At 39.1% G+C, this 18,895-nt stretch overlaps 1 protein-coding gene across 1 annotated transcript; it reads right to left on the reverse strand.

Moving 5' to 3' along the window:
• Positions 1-4,293: 4,293 nt before the first annotated feature.
• On the reverse strand, positions 4,294-18,488 carry LOC109470355 (beta-1,4 N-acetylgalactosaminyltransferase 2-like). Its single transcript, XM_019769275.1, has 13 exons — positions 18,356-18,488; positions 17,066-17,149; positions 15,094-15,282; positions 13,317-13,436; positions 12,052-12,158; positions 11,460-11,515; positions 10,883-11,063; positions 9,784-9,870; positions 9,156-9,346; positions 7,633-7,773; positions 6,876-6,999; positions 5,936-6,058; positions 4,294-4,505 (listed from the first exon to the last, which is right to left on the reverse strand). The coding sequence occupies exons 2-13, from the start codon at positions 17,140-17,142 to the stop codon at positions 4,294-4,296; spliced, it is 1,608 nt and encodes a 535-aa protein (XP_019624834.1). The 5' UTR covers positions 17,143-17,149; positions 18,356-18,488.
• Between the last annotated feature and the right edge of the window lie 407 nt (positions 18,489-18,895).

The following is an 18,895-nucleotide window of genomic DNA, read 5'->3' on the forward strand; positions in this document are numbered from 1 at the left end:
ATACAAAACAAGCAACCGTTTTTCGTCTGCAACATCGCAGTTTTGCCTCACAGATATTAGTATGCTATATATGGGGTAGGGTTGATTCAACTGACCAGAAATTGACAAGGAAAATCAAGTTTTGCCAACCCGAATTTGCATTGTGGGGTGCCTAAAAAACCATGTCCTACTAAAAGAGTGACTGGTTGGCGCAGTTTTAGTTGAAAAAAAGAAAGTTCCCCGACATTTTTCACAAGGGAAACAGAACGTGGGGTCGTGTGGCGTATCGGGTGAGTGCTCAACTCGGAATCAAGAGGTCCCTAGTTCGAGTCCTGACATGCCACCGATCTTGTGCCCTTTGGAAAGTCACTTTTCACGACTTTCCTCACTTAACTCAAGTGAAATATGATTATTGTTTGTCCTGCATTCTTTTCTATGTGTGGGATACAGCAACAGCGGCCTGTGTTCCACATGTATTGTACTGTTACAATTTCAATCAATCAAATCAAAATCAAAATCATACCCACCGTTTAGCTTTGTAGACTACTTAATTGTCTTGCCTTAAACAGAAAACGCCCGTCCCTATCCTGGCTGGTGCCAGTGTGATTACCATACCCGACATCAAGATTTGGACGCTACCAAACAGCTCCTTTGAACAGAGGAAAGAAAAAAAGATAAAGAAAAGATAGGTCTTTCTTTAACCGTTGGATCTCCTTTTTAGGGATGTCCCCAAGTGATCCCTGTCTGATGAGGTCATGTCTTATCACCAGCTCTCCTCTTCACTCCCGTGTTTATTGTCATAGTCAACAGGAACAGCAAACAGTAGATTCATTAACTACGGCTCAATTCCGCCCAAGCCGCTGGACAAATTCTGTTTCTATCGCGGCGACAGAGCACGTGTAATTTGTCTCCAGGGTATGTAAACGATTTTCTACCTTAATCATTATAAGGCCGTGTTGATTTGATTATATGGATGACATCCTCCGGGAACCCCAAAATTGATGCGCGCGTGCGAATAAAAAAAAAGTTTTGCAAAAAAAAAAGTTCTTTTCACTGTGTGACTATGAAATCTACGTGGTCATGAGGGTTGAGCAAATGGCACAGAGTGTGGTATGGCGAATAATCTAGTCTTCAAGTTCTTTACATTTTCGTCTTTTTTCGTTCGGCATTCAACGACATTGGTATAGTTTTTATTATTTTTTTTTTTGGTAACTTATGGTATGTTTTTGCTCATTTTGCAACTGTTTTGTACGATTTACAGTATGGTTGAAAACCTTTTTTTTTTTTTGGGAAACGGCCGAAAATTCATGGGCGCGCAGATGTCATCCATATAATCAAATCAACATGGCCTAAATCATTATAACTTCACAGAGAAAAAAGACGATAGACGATTGTTTCGATGGCCTTGCTTCGCCTAAAGGCACGGTCACATTTCCCAACCCGGGGCCCGGCCGGGCAGTTTTATGGAACAAAAATTATGATATACAAAACACAAAATAAGTTTTAGAAAAATTAAATTAACCGTGAGTACTCTTTGTGTATACTCTTAGTTTAATACAAATTGTTTATTTTTCGTTCCCACAAACAACCCGGCCGGGCCCCGGCTTGGAAATGCGACCGTGCCCTAAGTAAAGCCCATAAGGCCACACCGAGTAAATTTTATGGATGACGTCAACGCGCATTGATTTTGGCCTGTTCCTAGAAAAAAAAACAAGAAATTCCGCTTCCTGTAACTATGACCAAAGAGTCACGACAGTGCCACAAATCGTTAGATTGACGTGAAACCCGTAACGCGAAATGCGAAATGGGTAAAGAGCACATGCTTTGTTTCTGCAGGCCTGAAAAAATGTGAAAGAAACAGGACAGGAAGACAACTGCTGTTCCGCCTGATTTATTGCTGTTTTTATGATGAATGAAAGACTTCTTGCTTGTTAATCTGTTTCACCTCATTCAATTTGTGTCCTAACATTTGTCGTCTCTTAGTATATTTCTAATCTAGGCATCTTGTTTTTTAGGGCCTTTCTTGTTTTTTGTTCGCCCTCTCGCATTAGATATAGGGTCTCCAAAGGACGTCATCCATAAAATTTATTTGGTGTGGCCTAACCCGAACATACATGTACATTCTCAGAACCGCCTGATGTCTGTTGTTTAATCCGGTACTTAGACAGTCAATACTAGATGTCAACATGAGCCGTGGTGTGTCCATGTGAAAATAGCACAGCCGTATTATCAGACTACTGCGTCAAACAGACCTGGCAGTGATGTTTGTGTGTCAATGATTGTCAGGTGCAGTCCCGGGAACAGCCGCTGTGAGGAGCACTTTTAAAGTGTGGTAAGTTATACAGGAGCGTACTGCTGCCTGCATGTGCTGCATGCAGTTGATTTTCCTTGAACACTGCTTTGCCTTTTAGAAGTAACAAATACATCGACACTGCTACAGATCTGCTGTAGATTTTTTTTACATTGAATACGTTTCGTATTTCTTCATACAGCCTAACTCAATTTTGTGTTTTAAACAGAGCTCTGTGCACGGGTTAGACAGGCAGGGACATGTTGGCTTCTTCTTCGAGTCCGAAGATAATGAGGGACATGCTTATAATCAATCTACATAATCGTCAAGTTAAAATAAGATAGTCAAGTCAAGTCAAGTCAAAGTTTATTGCACAACGATTGTCACGGGTACAATGTATGGCAAATAATAAAATTACTAGTCGGTATGTGTCTAACATAATGCTATATATATGGTCAACGGACATTGTATCTGACAGAGTATTATAAAAACTACTGGCTAGAGAATATTTCGACTCGTGTACATTCTACATTACGCTAAACTATACACATGAAGGGTACAGTGAGCAGCTGTACCTAATTATACTAAACATGTTCTATGGCTACTAAACAGAGTGTAACTAAGTTACTTGCCAGGAATGTTAAAATTCTACATGTAAGATATAAATGCTACGAAACGCTACACATGTAGTTGAGCGCCGTCCGTGTTGGGCTGACGTCACAATTGCGCTGCGCAGTGGAGGCCAAAACGATTGTAGCGCCTCAGTTAATACCTTTGAAATTCCTTTTTCTCTTGAAACTTTTGGTCCATTTTGGAGATTTTTGAGCTGGAAGGCACAGGTAGGGTCTAAACTTTCCTACATTGGTCAAGTTTTGTTTATTTCACCAGTTTAGTGGGCGTAATGAGAGATGTGAGTGGTTAGGTCTTGTCTGGCCAGAGCGGATGGATACCATGGAAAAGTAGGTCAAAGTTGAGGTTTGTTTACTATCATCAGCTGTGGCGGGAGTTTGAGATGGTCGACCCCCTGTTTTCTTTCTATATTTGGGAAGCAGACCCTTGTGGCTACCAGGTGCAGAAGAATTTTTGAGATTGAAGTATGGCTAAGTACTTACACGAGAACTTCTTTTAAGTTTTAGTGTATTTAAGGATGTGTTCCTATGGCCAGACTTAATAGACTAGTACTGTCTGCCCTGTTCTGAATGTAACTTACTAGGAGCGCCACCTCGCGATCACCTTGTTACATGCACCCAATTCTCCCCTGAAGCTGCCAAACGAGTTGGCAAAGTTGAGATCACTCCAATACTGTCGTCAATATAGCTGTGTGGCACATTTTAATAATACAACTGTTGTTCACATTAGAACATGTATGTATAAGCTGTATATCATTCCGTTTTCTTTCTTTTATACATGTATATCCTTGTTTTGAGTAATCTGTATATCCTCTTTCAGTGCACCTTTATACAAAACTGAAACTTATTTTGTCTTATTACCGTTGAAACGAAGCATGCGTTCGGGGCTTGGATAGATAGTTTTTTTTTTCTTATAAGGGTAGGTCTTGATGAGGCCTCGAAGTGATAAGATTCCTAGAGGCGTTCCGCTGTACTGCAGTGGAGTTAACAGTTTAGAATTTTGGATGGTAGATAACTTTGTGAGTGAGTAAGATAACTTTTGTGCTCGGAAAAACTGCAGGGGTGGTTATTTATAATTATATAATCATGAGTACTTTTTGTGTATATTCCTGATAAGAATTGTTGATTTTTTTTTCGTTCATGCAAACAGACCGGATGGGTCCCGGTTTGGAAATGTTAACGTCACCTCAGCAAAAAATATTAGCCTAGGTACCATCCTCCGAATACGTAGTTTCCGCCGGCTGTCGCTAAAACACATGGAAGATGGCACCCAGGCTACTTAAATTCACGGAAATAAAGGTACAAAAAATGACAAAGTCAATAGACATCCATTTTTAGCACTTTATTATTAGTTAAAGATCATTACATGGTTATGTTTTCTTTTTAAAGGTTTTTTTATGACGAGAATTGTCCCCGACAGGTCAGGTTGTTCCTGAGTAAGTTGTGCCAGTCCTCCAGGTCCAGCCCTGCCGCCAGCTGCTGTCCTCCGGTACCGTCGCTGTCTCCTGCCGCTAGCTGCTGTCCCCTGGTACCGCCGCTGTCCTGCCCGATAGTCACCTGACGGCACACCGCGATCCGAAGTCTCCCCAGGGCTGCCACGAAAAACTCTACAGGATGAACAAAAATTACTGTTCGTCATCATTTCATACATGAAGCACTTAACCATATCTAGACCGGTTTATTTTTTTGGGGGGGATGGGCTTGGTGGGACCGGGGGAGGGGTGTGTGACTCATTCGGCCCCCCTCAGAACTCGCGAACGGTATGTCGTATGACCATCAAATTTTCAGAGGATGGTGTACTAGTAAAATAGAATAGAAAAAAACAATTTCTTTGTCGTTATGACGTAATATGACGTCATTATGACGTCATTAATGAGATTTTATTGGCCAAACCGTATATATAGGTTATTCCCTAAAAACGGTATACAAATAAACTTTGACAAAAAATGTTTATAATGGAATATTAGGGTGTACTTATGTTGCCCATAGTAACACCAGTGATGTTATAAAATGACATAATACATATTCAAGGTATCCGCCATTTTGGATCATCAATCTTGAATTTTGAAAAAGTTTTTTTTTCAAGATAAAGGCTACAATAAATTGAAAATAGATTAAAGACGTTCATATGAACCTTTATGAGGCGTCTCTTCATTTTGTACCTCCTATTAATAGCTAGAACCAGCGTACGACACAAAACAAGCAACCGATTTCTCATTTTTGTCTTAGATATCAGTACAAGTACACTATGGGATAAGGAATTGATTCAACTTATGGCATTGAAAGAATGACCAGAAAATTGACTTTGAAAACTCAGTACTACGTTTCGCCGCCCTGAACATGCATTGGATTCATTTAAATAATCTCCAAGCAGATATTTTGGTGGCTGCAAAGAAAGTATCAAACTACAGCTAGCTAGGCTGTGTCCCTTTGTCAGAGAGTTTCGACCTTAATATATAACCTTGTCCAGTGCGACTTCTTGCAAATCCTGGTAGGCGACATGGTAACTGTCTGGCAAATAGATACAGCCTGGCCAATTTGATACTGTCTTTGCAGCCACCAAAATATCTGCTTGGAGATAAACCTTTAGGCCACAGCAAGTAATTTTTATGGATGACATCAGCGCGCGCAGTAATTTTCGCCTGATTTTGGAGAGAAAAAAACAAGAACTTTTGTTGCCCTCTGACAGTGGTCAACCTGCCAAAAATGGGCGAAGATGTCTGTTGCCATGCCGGAATGTGGATGGCAGATATCTATGAAGAGAGGGGACAACAAAAGGCACCGATTTAATGTTAATGTTAGCTTTAATGCAGTGATATGTGATGTTGGCTGTGTGTATTTGATGTTCCCACTAAATCAAAACCATTTATGCAATGATTGAGTTAAATTTTGAAAATGTAGGAACCTTCATTTTTCGGCCCGCCTTGTTTTTTTTCGCCCGCTTGCATTAGATTTGGAGTCTGCAGAGGATGCCATTCATAAAATTTACTTGCTGTGGCCTTAGCGAGATAAATGGATGAGGAAGTGAGAGGATTACCCTCCATGCCCCTGCCCTGCCGCCCTGTCCGGGCCTGTGCCGGATGAGGATCGAACCCCACAACTCTGATGTCAGCTGTGGACGCCAGGAAAAAACTATCCACACGGTCAGCAGCGTAACATCCTGCCAGGAAAAAAAACAGAAGTCAAAATGTTCAATAAACAACTACTGTAGATAAGGCTTAGCCCATCATTGTGTAGAATAGAATAGAATAGAATAGAATAGAATAGAATAGAATTGAATAGAATAGAATAGAATAGAATAGAATAGAATAGAATAGAATAGAATAGAATAGAATAGAGTAGAATAGAATAGAATAGAACAGAGTAGAATAGAATAGAATAGAGTAAAATAGAATAGAAATAGAATAGAATAGAACAGAGTAGAATAGAGTAGAAAAGAGTAGAAAAGAGTAGAATAGAATAGAATAGATTAGAATAGATTAGAATAGATTAGAATAGAATAGAATAGAATAGAAAGAGTATGTGTGACATCTATGTATACTAGAACAAGGAAATAAAAGATAACATAAAAACAATCTAAGCTTTATTTGACCAAGTCCTTGACTTGACCAGATGATCCGCCATAACGACAATGAATGATGTATGCAGGCATGAAAGAATAGGATGAAAACTGGTATGATACTAGAATAAAATGATAGGATGATGGGGGAAAATGGTATGGTAGAAGACAAAGAAAACGAATATCATTGCAGCTAAAGTAGTAGTACTGCCATGACTTATAAACATTCCTTTAACGATAAGAAAATCACTGCATAGAGAAATACATTGCAGGAAAAACAACTTCTTGTCTGTACATTCGACCAAATAGCTATTACAAAACTTTTGAAGGACGACTTCTAAATTACTACCAATTAATATCATTATAATAATTATTTTGTAGGATAGGAAAAACCCCGGTTTTGTGCGGACGTGCTCACCCTGGTACCCCGGGATCTCGTGGTAGACCTGCCGCTGACTCTCCACACAGGCGTGCGTGGAGTTCCCCAGTATACGGTACGTACTGCCGAGGGTGTGTCCGGGGGTTTCCACAGAACCTCCAACCTGCAGGTTACAACAAGACATTAAGGCGTATTGATAAACTTAATAAAAACCCTCCGTATTTTCTACAATAAAAAAAAAACAGTGTCAATTATTCATTCGTGGTTTCCATTGTACCAAAACAACGAGTGAATGTGTGTGTGTGTGTGTGTGTGTGTGTGTGTGTGTGTGTGTGTGTGTGTGTGTGTGTGTGTGTGTGTGTGTGTGTGTGTGTGTGTGTGTGTGTGTGTGTGTGTGTGTGTGTGTGTGTGTGTGTGTGTGTGTGTGTGTGTGTGTGTGTGTGTGTGTGTGTGTGTGTGTGTGTGTGTGTGTGTGTGTGTGTGTGTGTGTGTGTGTGTGTGTGTGTGTGTGTGTGTGTGTGTGTGTGAGTGCGTGAATGTGTGTGTGTGTGGACGTATCACTTAGTGTCCTTATCATGTATGTGTATGTGTGCGTGAATGTAAGTCTACATGTGTGTGTCGGTGAAGGGCTTGTGTACATGTAAGTGTATAAACTTTCTAAGCTAAATTCACACCTATTAAACCTATTATGATCGTTAATTATAATAAATTAATAAACCTATTGTAATGTTTTTATATTACGGCAATGTATAAACTAGATCACAGCTTAACACAAAGAGTATGTCAATAACCTCACCAGGTGATAATTCGTGTGATCCAACATCGACACTAAATCCCTCAGTTTGGTTTTTTTGGTGAAATACTGGTCGTCGTCAACAATCAAGACGTATTCCGTCGCGACTTGAGATATTCCAAGGTTCAAGCCTGCGAAGTACCCCTGGAATCAAGACATGAAGCAGTTTAGTTTTAGTTTTAGCTTTAGTTTTAGTTTTAGTTTTAGTTTTAGTTTTAGTTTTAGTTTTAGTTTTAGTTTTAGTTTTAGTTTAGTTAGAAACCCTTTAGTCCCAAAAGGCTAACCTTCCAGGGTTCCTACAACAAATATATACAAGTACAGATTGAAACAAAACAGACATTTACAATTACATCTGTCATACACTCTTTGTTACATGATACAATATATAAAAAAAGAGAGGGATTCGAGGAAATACAGTTAATGTTACGGTTGAATTGCTTTCCATACATTTTATAGTGCCCATCTATTTTTTTAGTATCAGTTATAAGACCCTAGTCGTGTAGCTGTCACACATAGCCGAATACGGCCTCCTGAACCCCGCTAAAGTCCTCCCAACTATGGTTAGGAGTAGGTCGGAAGCATTCTGGTGACAGACCAATAAACTAACAAGAAGCCATAGGTGACAATCCTCCGTGAAGTTTTATATTTTGCAGCAAAAGTAATCCCAAAACGCAGACGGCGTATAAAATTGCTTGCCTATTTTTGGCGATTACACAAAGAGAACCCCGCGTGTTCTAGCTGCGATCACGAAAAAACAGCTACTCACAATACTCCGTCCGGAGGTCATGACCTCCTTCACGGAGTAACAAGCAAATTGACTGAATATACAACATATATTTGTACAAATATAGCATATATATATATATATATATTGTACAAATTTAAGATGTATGCCACATGGCGCAATTTGGCGATTGACTGTTTGAGTTTTGGTTTAGATTCGCCATTTTTATTGTAGCTATTCTTCGTGTGGTTCGTATTTCACAAAATTACATCGTTGAACAAGCTCATATCATAACTTACAGCAAAACTTTTGTTCCAACACAAAAGGGAAATATTCTAAGTATCTGAGTATCTGTTCTCAGTACATTGGAACTTCCCAGTATCTGAGAAAAAACAGAGTGGCTGGTCGAAAGCTCTAGGTAAGAACATTTCCCTTTTGTGTTGGAACAAAAGTTTTACTTTGAAACTATCAACACAGACGAACTTTCATGACACTCAAATCATATTGTAGTGCACATTATTTTTCCCTAAACTATATACCATGAACATAAGGAACACTTTTTTTTAATATTCCAACATGTAGTCACAAGACGTGGTGACGGCACACTCAACTTATATTAATGCCGCCACTAACACAGGGGACAATACAATACACATTTTCACCTGAGCGCAGTGAGGAAAGATGTGTAAAGTGCCTTTCCCATGGGCACAAGATCGGTGGCATGTCAGGACTCGAACTCGGGACCTCTTGGTTCCGAGTTGAACAGTCTGTCGCTACGCCACACGACCCCACACTTCCGTACCTTGTTTGGTGGCATCCTGTAGTACTTGACATTACGGACTTGGTAAGACTTCCACACGTCAGCAGGGTTGTCGTCTGCCACGATAACTGTAGTTTTAGGGTAGTACTGTTCTATAGACTTCACCAGCCGTCTCAGGTGGTCATAGTGGCCTGACGCCGTCACAACCACTGTCAGCCGGTCACCAATTTTTCCTAGTTTCATGTTGATTTGAAGAAAAAAGAAAGATAAGACTGTGTTATATCAACTTCCTTCATTTTCATAGTGTTCCTTTTAAAAGTACAAAAGATACACCCTTGATATAAAACTAGAAAGGCCAACATTCGGGGGCATATGCAACATTTCAGTCCATCTCCCTTCTCATGAAATGTACATGTCTACAGTTACATCTATGCAAATATAGAACAGTCCAGAATAGCTTCTGACCCAGAAATTTCATTTTGGTCAAAGCCACAAGATGCTACAAAGTGTAAGCGTTAAAGTTTTGAGGTACTATCAGTTAGCCTGAACTTGTTTGTATCAAATTCTGACTAGATGAGTTGCTTTTCTTCCCAATATTGACATCATACATTTATGGACTGACATGTAGAGTTTTATTTTTTCTTAGTATATCCTTTTAGACTTTTCTTACCTTTTTCTGGCTCATATAACCACGGCAGTTGGCGATGTTGGATATGGATAGGTATAGTGGCAGTGAAACCCATGTACCGCATCTCAACTGCGAAACAAGAAAAAAGTTTGAATATTGTATAATGTCGATCTTCATATTGATATGGCTATATTGATATGTTTGCACATTGTCTGGGTAACAACTTTCATCGCATTGAAAATTATTTCAAAATGTTTCATTGTAATGTGTCAATTGTCCTTTTATAAGACTGCTATATTCTAAATAAAAAAATGAACCGAAAATTGCTGAAATTGTCTTTTCTCTTTCCCCTTTTTGTCATGAACTTTGTTATAGACCACGATGCAGCACGATTGCTCAAGTGCACTCGGATATAGCTTATCTAGCAAATATCGTAAACTACAGTAAAATATGACGTAAGAAATACGTAGCAGCCATCAAGAACCCCTGAGAGATTAACCCGATTCTGCAGAATCCTGCAGAATTCTTAACTGGAGCCAGAATTCTGCAGAATTCTAGGAACTGGAGCCAGATTTTGGGAAAAATTCTGCAGAATTAGGCTAATCCCCAAGGGGTCTACTTATACATATTTCTTAAATCATTTTACCTATAGTATGCGATATTAGCCCATCTAGATGTAAGGTTGCTGAGATATTGGAATTAGTCCAGAATTAAACTGGAGTCTATTATAAATTAGTAAATTTTATGGATGACATCCTCCGCACACTCCAAATCCTATGAGAGCGGGCGAAAAAAACAAGGCGGGCCGAAAAAAAACAAGGTTCCTGCATTTTAAAATGTTGACTTAATCATTATACAAATGATTTTGATTCAGTGGGAACATCACGTATACACATGCAGCAACCATCACAAATCACCGCATCAAAGTAAAAAACGAAACATAAAATCTGAGCCTTTTCTTGATCCTCTCTTCATAGTTATCTGCCATCCGCGTTCCGGCATGGCAACAGACATCTTTGCCCATTTTCGGAATTTGGCCACTGTCGGAGGGCAACAAAAGTTCTTGTTTTTTTTCCAAAATCAGGCGAAAATCCATGCGCGCGCTGATGTCATCCATAAAAATTACTTGCTGTGGCCTTACCAAAGTCATAGATGTTTGCGTTAAACTCTGTGTTCCTGTAGACGACTTTCTGCAGCTGCTGGTTGAGGTGAGTGGGTTTAGTTGTGCGGATGAACATGTTGTCGGTGTTGTCTCCTACAATACTGACGTCCTCAATGTTGGCGAGAACTGTAAAAACTCCCCTCTTTCCAGTGAATTGAACCTACGTTTTTAAGAAGAGAATAATATCGTATTACAAAGAGTATTACTAAGTAAACGACACGTTGTTGCAAGGCAAAACTAAAGGAAAACTGATCATTCTTACATTCTTCAACAACTATCAATTAACAACAACTCAATTTCACAGTGACTCTGGTGGCCTTGGAGCTCAGTTTTCTGTTTAGTATTGTAGTTTAGTGCATTTTTTTTTGTTTTGCATTTTGTAATTTTTAAGTACACAGATATGTAATACTAGTAAACAACTGTCGTAACAAATTTATGCAATTCACGGAAGGCACATTTGTGTTTCCCTGTCAGCTTATGTTTGGATCCAAATAAAATAGTAAAATAGTAAAAATACAATAAAGAATACAATGAAATTATTTTTGTTATCATTTACCTCAAATACGGTGCCTCTGAAGTAGTCATCCACCTCAAACCATTCTACACGAACGCCTGGAAAGAAAAAAAAAACAGCAAATCCCTGTAACATTTAAACTGCACACAATAGCTACACCATGCTATACAGATACAGAATGCTATCCCTAATAAGGCCCTTTAAGTTATAGCATTTTAATTTTGTATAGCATGTGCAGTGCTATATGCACGAGCTAAACACAAACTACCAGTATTAACACAGGCTACTACATCATTAAACAATACACATAATACATATAAACGCACGCACATGGACACACACGTACGCACACACTACATCTACAGACACACACATACACATACACACTACATATGCATCCATTATTACAAACACACACACACACACACTACCTAATACACACAAACACACGCTGCATCTACACATACACGCACCTATGCACGCACTACAACAACGCACGCACAACCGTACTGCATATACATGCACACACAAACACACACCGACCTGAAACATTTTACCTGCAAACACATGCACACAAACACACGACATACACACACACACACACACACATACTGCACACAGACGTGTCAGTCACCTTGTAGAAGTACAGCCCGTAGCGGCCTGACGACCACGCCGTGAGCGGGGTAACTGACGGGAGACAGGCCGTCTGCACGGGTGTGAACATCTGGTGGATCAAGTCGCCTGCACAGGAGACAACAGAACTGTGTTGATCATGATGAGACTGTATAGATCCACCGTACGCCATACTATTGCCATGAGTCAAGAAGTCATTACATGCAAGTACAGGGCAACAATCAGTCAACGGAGACGGTGGACGCTATAAACTTGGTCCTTTGGCCAAATGCATCACGTCGGCAGAACGTTCTGCGCCTGCGTGAAACCCCCCCCCCATTTTTCGCGGTTTTCGTTGGATATGTTGTCAACGTTGCATTAGAATTTTGCCTGTTGCAGACGATTATTTTCCGACATAACATTTGAAAACTATAGGCAGAGTACTAACATTATATGCGCAAACACGACCTTATATGAGACGTTCTGTCGCAGTGGCTATGCATAATGATTACGGGCTTCGCCCAGACGCAGTACGATCTGCCGACGTGCTACTGATTGCTGACGTCACATGTCCATAAGGTCACGTGACCTAAGTAAATTACTTGAAGTCTGAGTACGACTAGTGCGACGGTCTAAAACTCGTGATACTAACTCTTAATTAATTGAGTAAAGCTGACAGAAACGAATACCGGATACATAAACATTAGATCTTGTGCCCTTGGGAAAGGCACTTTACACGGCTTTCCTCACTTAGCTCAGGTGTAAACGAGTATTGTCATGTCATGTATTTGTCCCCTGTGTTGGTGGCGGCATTAATATAAGTTGAAAAAACTTGAGTGTGTCGTCACCACGTCTGGTGATTACATGTTGGAATAAAAAAAAAAACATTAAGTTAACTGTTGACATTCTGTTTCAAGTCGATTGACCCTTCAAGCGCAAATAAAAAACACCAACATGGCGGTCAGTGCCTGCCCTCTTAATTGATATAGAAAGTGCATAAACACACAATATATAACACTGTACATAGGTCAGAATTACTATCCAAGCAGAGGTTTGGGTTTTGGCTTATTTTTGGCGTGTTTTTACCATTTTTTATCAGGCTTTCTTTTTGCACTGGTATCTTTTTTTTACGTAAACCCCCCATAAAAGTTTGGTTGACGTAAAAAAAATATACCAGTGCAAAAAGAAAGCAGGATAAAGAAAGCTTAAACACGCCAATAATATGCCAGAACACAAACCTCTGCTTGGAGAGTATAGTAAGACAAGTAGTAAGACAGAAACACAGACCGTCTGTTGAATCTCCGCAGATTGTTGTCCCTCTGCCGTTGTTTCAGTGTCCAGTCGTCGCTCGCAAAATAATCTTTTAACGACCGTCCTGCACATTCACATGGCTTCTCCCCAAGGTAGCTGAAGAATAATAACAAACGTTAGATGTCTTTTTCTATAACAGTCAATTAGATATAGAAGTCCAAAAACTACATGTGTTAATGGGCCTAAATTCTCCTTCTAGCTCTGATTGGCGGATGTGTTTCCGCCAATGAGAAAAATAGGAGGTTAACACGTAATCTTATTTTTCAAATAACTTTGTTAGCATTAGCATTTTGTAATGTCTTGGGGTGGTGGTGGGACTACGGCGCACAGATATATGTCAACTTTGTGTTGATTAAATGTTAATTGTGCCTTTTTTTTCGTGTTAAGCTGTTAATATAAGTTATGAGCTTGAGTGCAGCGTCACACTGTCCTTGTTATGTTTTGATGTTTCGATGAATAAAAAAAAAGTTAGATGGAATCGTTACAGAACAAAAGAAACACTTCTGTCGTAACGTTGAACATTGAACCTGTTGTAAAGTGTAAAAAAAAATGAAGAAAATACCATTTTACATGTTTCCTTAGTTAGTTACTGTGCAGTCAGAATCCTTAGCTTTAATTCTTTGGGGTCGATCATATCATAACATAAGCATGAAGTAAAAAGAAGAGTTCTACGATCTCATGCATTTGACTTTGACAATCATAATCATTATTATTATTAACCTATAGCAGAAATAATTATCTTGCAACTACTTTATGTAATAAACTGTGGAAGAAGAAATACATTTTATCTCCAGCTGCCCCTCTAACGATCAGGAAAGAAAAGAATTATTAAAGAAGACACCAAAACTTACCACAGCTTCCAGACGTTTACAGACGAAAACTATAACCCTGTTAAACCTCTCCAAACCCACGCATTGTAGAAAAAGTGGGACACTTCGTCATCCACAGTTTTAAAAAAAGATGTCAAACCAAAAAAAAAAAAACGTTTTTATTGTATTCTGAATAGAATAGTCAATTGTTTGACATTTATGTATACAATGTATGTTGCAATTAGCCCTCAGACATGATTTTGCAAATATTAATTATTTAATTAACTTATTAATTGATTACAAGTGAGAGGTATTACTAACGTCGACGGATCATCGGTTTCATGTACATGTATCTAAACTTTCTGTATAAGTATTACTTAATATTACACAAGCTTGTATTTGAAGAGAGGCCATTTTTGTACCAGTGATATTTTTATATATTCCAACATCTGATCACAAGACGTGGTGTTGTGTGTGGTGTGTGGTGACAGCACACTCGAGCTCAAGTAATTTTCAACTTATATTGATGCCGCCACCAACACAGGGGAGAATACAATATCATTTTCAATTCCTGAGCGAATTGAGGAAAGTCGTGTTAAGTGCCTTTCCAAGAGCACAAGATCGGTGGCATGTCAGGACTCGAACCCGGGACCTCTTGATTCCGAGTCGAGCACTCTGCCGCTACGCCAAACGACCCCAAAAATATGATGCAAACGTTTGTATTCGAAGACAGTACAAAAATTTCCGTACTATATATACATTCCTGTTTGGGAAATCTCCGTCTAGGCTGTTTTCCAGCAGATAACTTACATGTGTTATGTTATCTATTAATTCTATGTGCAACAATATAATGTAATGTAGCGAAAATACGACTGCCCACAATACTCCGTCCGGAGGTAAAGACCTCCTTCACGGAGTAAAAAGAAATGATGTATAACACCCACCGTTCGACCTCAGGATTCCTGGGCAGACTGTTAAAGTGTTGTCCCCGGTTGACGGGCAGGAGCATCATCGTTACCTGGAACCCGGCTAGGTGGATAGAACTGTTCCCGTCAACCACCGCGCCGTACGGAATCCGTACTGAACGTTTGCCACACGGGACCAGGAGCAAGCACCACAGTTTTCCCAGACAACTGCAAACAAACGGGAAAAATAATCATTTTTATTACATCCAGTATCTAATCACAAGACGTGGTGACGGCGCACTCAAGTTTTTTTTTCAACTTATATTAATGCCGCCACCAACACAGGGACCAATACAATACTTATTTTCACCTGAGCGAAGTGAGGAAAGTCGTGTAAAGTGCATTTCCCAGGGACACAAGATCGGTGGCATGTCAGGACTCGAACCCGGGACCTATTGGTTCCAAGTCGAGCACTCTGCCGCTACGCCACACGACCCACAATTGCAATTTAAAAAATCAGTGATTAGCGTTCACTATCAGTGATTAATACGAATATTGTCTTTCTCATAAAATTAGGTTTACCTTTACGTCATTTGTTTTGCATTCTAATGCCATGTTGATTTGATTATATGGATGCCATCCTCTGGGAACCTCAAAACTGGTGCTTGCGTGCGAATAAAAAAAGTAGTTTGACAAAAAAAGTTGCCTTTATTATGTAAGCTACGTGGTCATAAAGGTTGATGAACAAATGAATAAACACACAGAGTTTAGTATAATGAAAAATAGAATTTTTATTTTCATTTCTACACATTTTCTTCTTTTTCATTGGATTTGATTTTGGCATTCGTATCGTTGTCCAAATTATAATTTTTGTAATCTTCGACTTATATTTGCTAATTTTGCAGTATGGTCAAAAACCTTTTTTTTTGGAAACGGAGGAAAATTCATGCGCGCGGACGTCATCTATATGATCAAATCAACATGGCCTAACTTGGATTATATTATAGATAAGACGACGCACAGATACTAATTTTACCAGTTACAAATTTTGGCGACTCTATAGTCGTTCAGGCGTTACAAGGTCAAGGTATACGCGTGAGGATTGTCACCCCTCCTCAATCTGAACAGGATTGAAATACATTAGTACGCTAATTTCGACCTAATGTGTATAATGACTTTGTTTTACACTTGCACTTGAATTCAGCTCTTACCGAAGCATTATCTATTCCAATTAGTATCTACACTCTTTGCACATATTGCTGCTAGGTAGGAATGTCTTGATTTTCTTATATTATGTATTATTATAGTACTGTACTTTGTAACCAGTCACAATATGTTATCTTTATTCCAGGTCTTGCATTAATAGTAGATTTCTTTATTTCATGTTTGTCTCCACGTTTTTATTTGTAAGTTATCTAATACCAGTCACCACTGTCTTGAAAACCTGTGTATTGATCTGTTGTCATTGCCAATAAAGAAAAAGAGAAAGAAATTAAATGTCCTTTACCATAAAAGGCTACTTGAGAGAGTTACAAAAGGAAATGTAGGTTACAGCTCTATGTTCCGGCAGAAAAGCTGTTCGTAATTATAGTAAATGCATGACTACTAGGCCAGATTTCATAGCCTGTTAACGTTAGACCGCAACATCTGTTATGTAATAGTACATTACCCTGACATGTAAATATAGTACTGTACTATCTTTACATGTCAGGTTAATGTACTATTACAATGTAATTATAATAAACGCATGACGACTAGGCCGGATCTCATAAACTGTTAACGTTAGACCGCAACATCTGTTATGTAATAGTTTGTTTATCTGAAGTGTAACCGACACTGTTAACTGTTACCTGTTCCGACTTGTTTATGTTCTTGTTGTGAGGGCTAGCCCTTTATAATAGCCTCCGGCTAGTTGGGCAGTCCTGGCTGTATACATATGTCTCATACAGCCTAATAAATCAAATCAAATCAAAGCTGTTCCCTACATGTATACTGAATGACAAACACTCACCCGCCCAGGAGAAAGCTAATAACAGACACCACCAACAGCCGCTGCTCAAATGACATGCGCTTCATCCTGGCAACCATCCTAAATCTGCGAACAACAAATCAGAGGAATTATTTTGGGTAAGGTCACACCAATTTAATTTGTTGTTTCTCGGATTAGCCCTGTCCATTTTTTTCTGCTTTGCAAAAAAAATTATTTTTTTGGTTCTAAATCAACTTCAAAATGCTCAATGAAAGACATATTTTGGCCCCAACGGTTAAAGAAACTCCTTTTCTTCCCATTTGTTCATTTTTTTTCAATGTAGCAATGCAATTTTGTTTCATTAAAAGTTCAAAATCTATTGTCTTAATTATAAACCGATCTGGCGTGTTCACTTTATGGCTCATACTGTAACAATTCCTGCTATAATGGGGTGCCTTGGTCTGTTGTTTTTTTCACCCTGTCGCTTCATATTTTTCTGAAAAAAAAATCTGAGAAACAACAAATTAAATTGGTGTGGCCTAATCTTAAATCTATTGGAACAACTAAGGAGATTGCATGACGTGCCCTACATACTACAGGTTTATGTCTGACTCTTTATAACCTCCTGTCATTCTGCCTGAGAATCTTTCCCCCTACAACCCACGTGCTGTCAACCTAACCTGTCCGGACAAGCATCCACATAAACCCGCAGACAACAAATCAAAATCACTTAGTCCAAACCCGAAGTAAAAATATTAATTATATTCTACTCAAACATAGGTATGACAGAAATGGTTTAATTATGATGAGATCGAGATCTCTTAGCAAGTTGTTATTACCTGAATCGCTAGTAGAAACAAGGGCTATATTCCTGCTTGCATGGAGAAGCAGTATGCTTTAATTTCTTGTCAGTTGTCACGAGAGGCAAATGATGAGTACGAAAATGACAGAACTGTGATATATATATAGCCTTTTCGGGCGTCTTAGGTTCTCGCTATGTCCACGAAGACACTGTGAAGCCAGGTGTACTTTTTCTCTGTTCAGTCGTGAAGAAGTGGGGTCTTGTATAGATTTCCAGCGGATTATAACACCCCTTCCTCAACTGATCAAGGCACCGTGTTTAGTAAATTAACAATAAAAATACTGTGTTTTTTTTGGCGGAAATGAACGTCAAAATTATACAAGTTTCCCAAAAAAATTGCAGCTACGACAACGTTTCCGGGTAAACAATACATGTACGTGCTGTCGGCCATTTTGACTCCGGAACATTTAATGCCTACATTGTGACAATACGTCATGTACGTCACCAGAATAGGAGAAGAAAAGACATACCTTAGTTATTGAAGCTTTGTAGACACTAATACAATACTTAGCAACTTGTGTTTATGTCACATTTAGAGACGATAACATTTAGAGTTCTGCAGTCCTCCGCACCAGACGCCAGGTGGTGTGCGCATGAAGCCCTCTCTTGGGTCAATCAAGAACCGGTTTGTCAAGTCTGTTGTGATCTAAATTTAACAGCAGAATTATTCAGTTGTCTAACCCGAGTAAATGAATGGATGAATGAAAGGTTTATTCGTCAAAAACACATGGCAGCCACAGGCTGAATTGCGTGTTTTACAACATTGACATATTTAAAAATACGCTTAAAAGTACATACTTGACCACATTAAAAGTAATAAGGGAAGTGCTTTTAAAACCTACACTATATATACAAATCGGATATATACAAGTCCCAGCGTTCCATGATCATACGTACTATGGGCAAAACACTGTTACTGCCTGTTTTAAAAGGTGGGTCATATAAACAATCGGGCTGTTCTGAAAACGTTTTGTTCTTGTTCTGAGGGTGGACAGTAGATGTCTCTGTCT

The sequence above is a fragment of the Branchiostoma belcheri genome, unplaced genomic scaffold (genome assembly GCF_001625305.1).
Source record: "Branchiostoma belcheri isolate BF01 breed outbred unplaced genomic scaffold, Haploidv18h27 scaffold220, whole genome shotgun sequence".
Taxonomy (NCBI): domain Eukaryota; kingdom Metazoa; phylum Chordata; class Leptocardii; order Amphioxiformes; family Branchiostomatidae; genus Branchiostoma; species Branchiostoma belcheri.

Bases quoted from the DNA above. Each gene is read 5' to 3' on its own strand.
- LOC109470355 (XM_019769275.1), bottom strand. From the start codon at position 17,142: ATGGTTGCCAGGATGAAGCGCATGTCATTTGAGCAGCGGCTGTTGGTG. The intron at 7,774-9,155 runs GTACGGAAGTGT...TCTTGATTCCAG, and splicing joins ACAGGATGCCACCAAACAAG to GGGTACTTCGCAGGCTTGAA. The intron at 4,506-5,935 runs GTAATCCTCTCA...TTCATCCTGTAG, and splicing joins GCAGGGCAGGGGCATGGAGG to AGTTTTTCGTGGCAGCCCTG.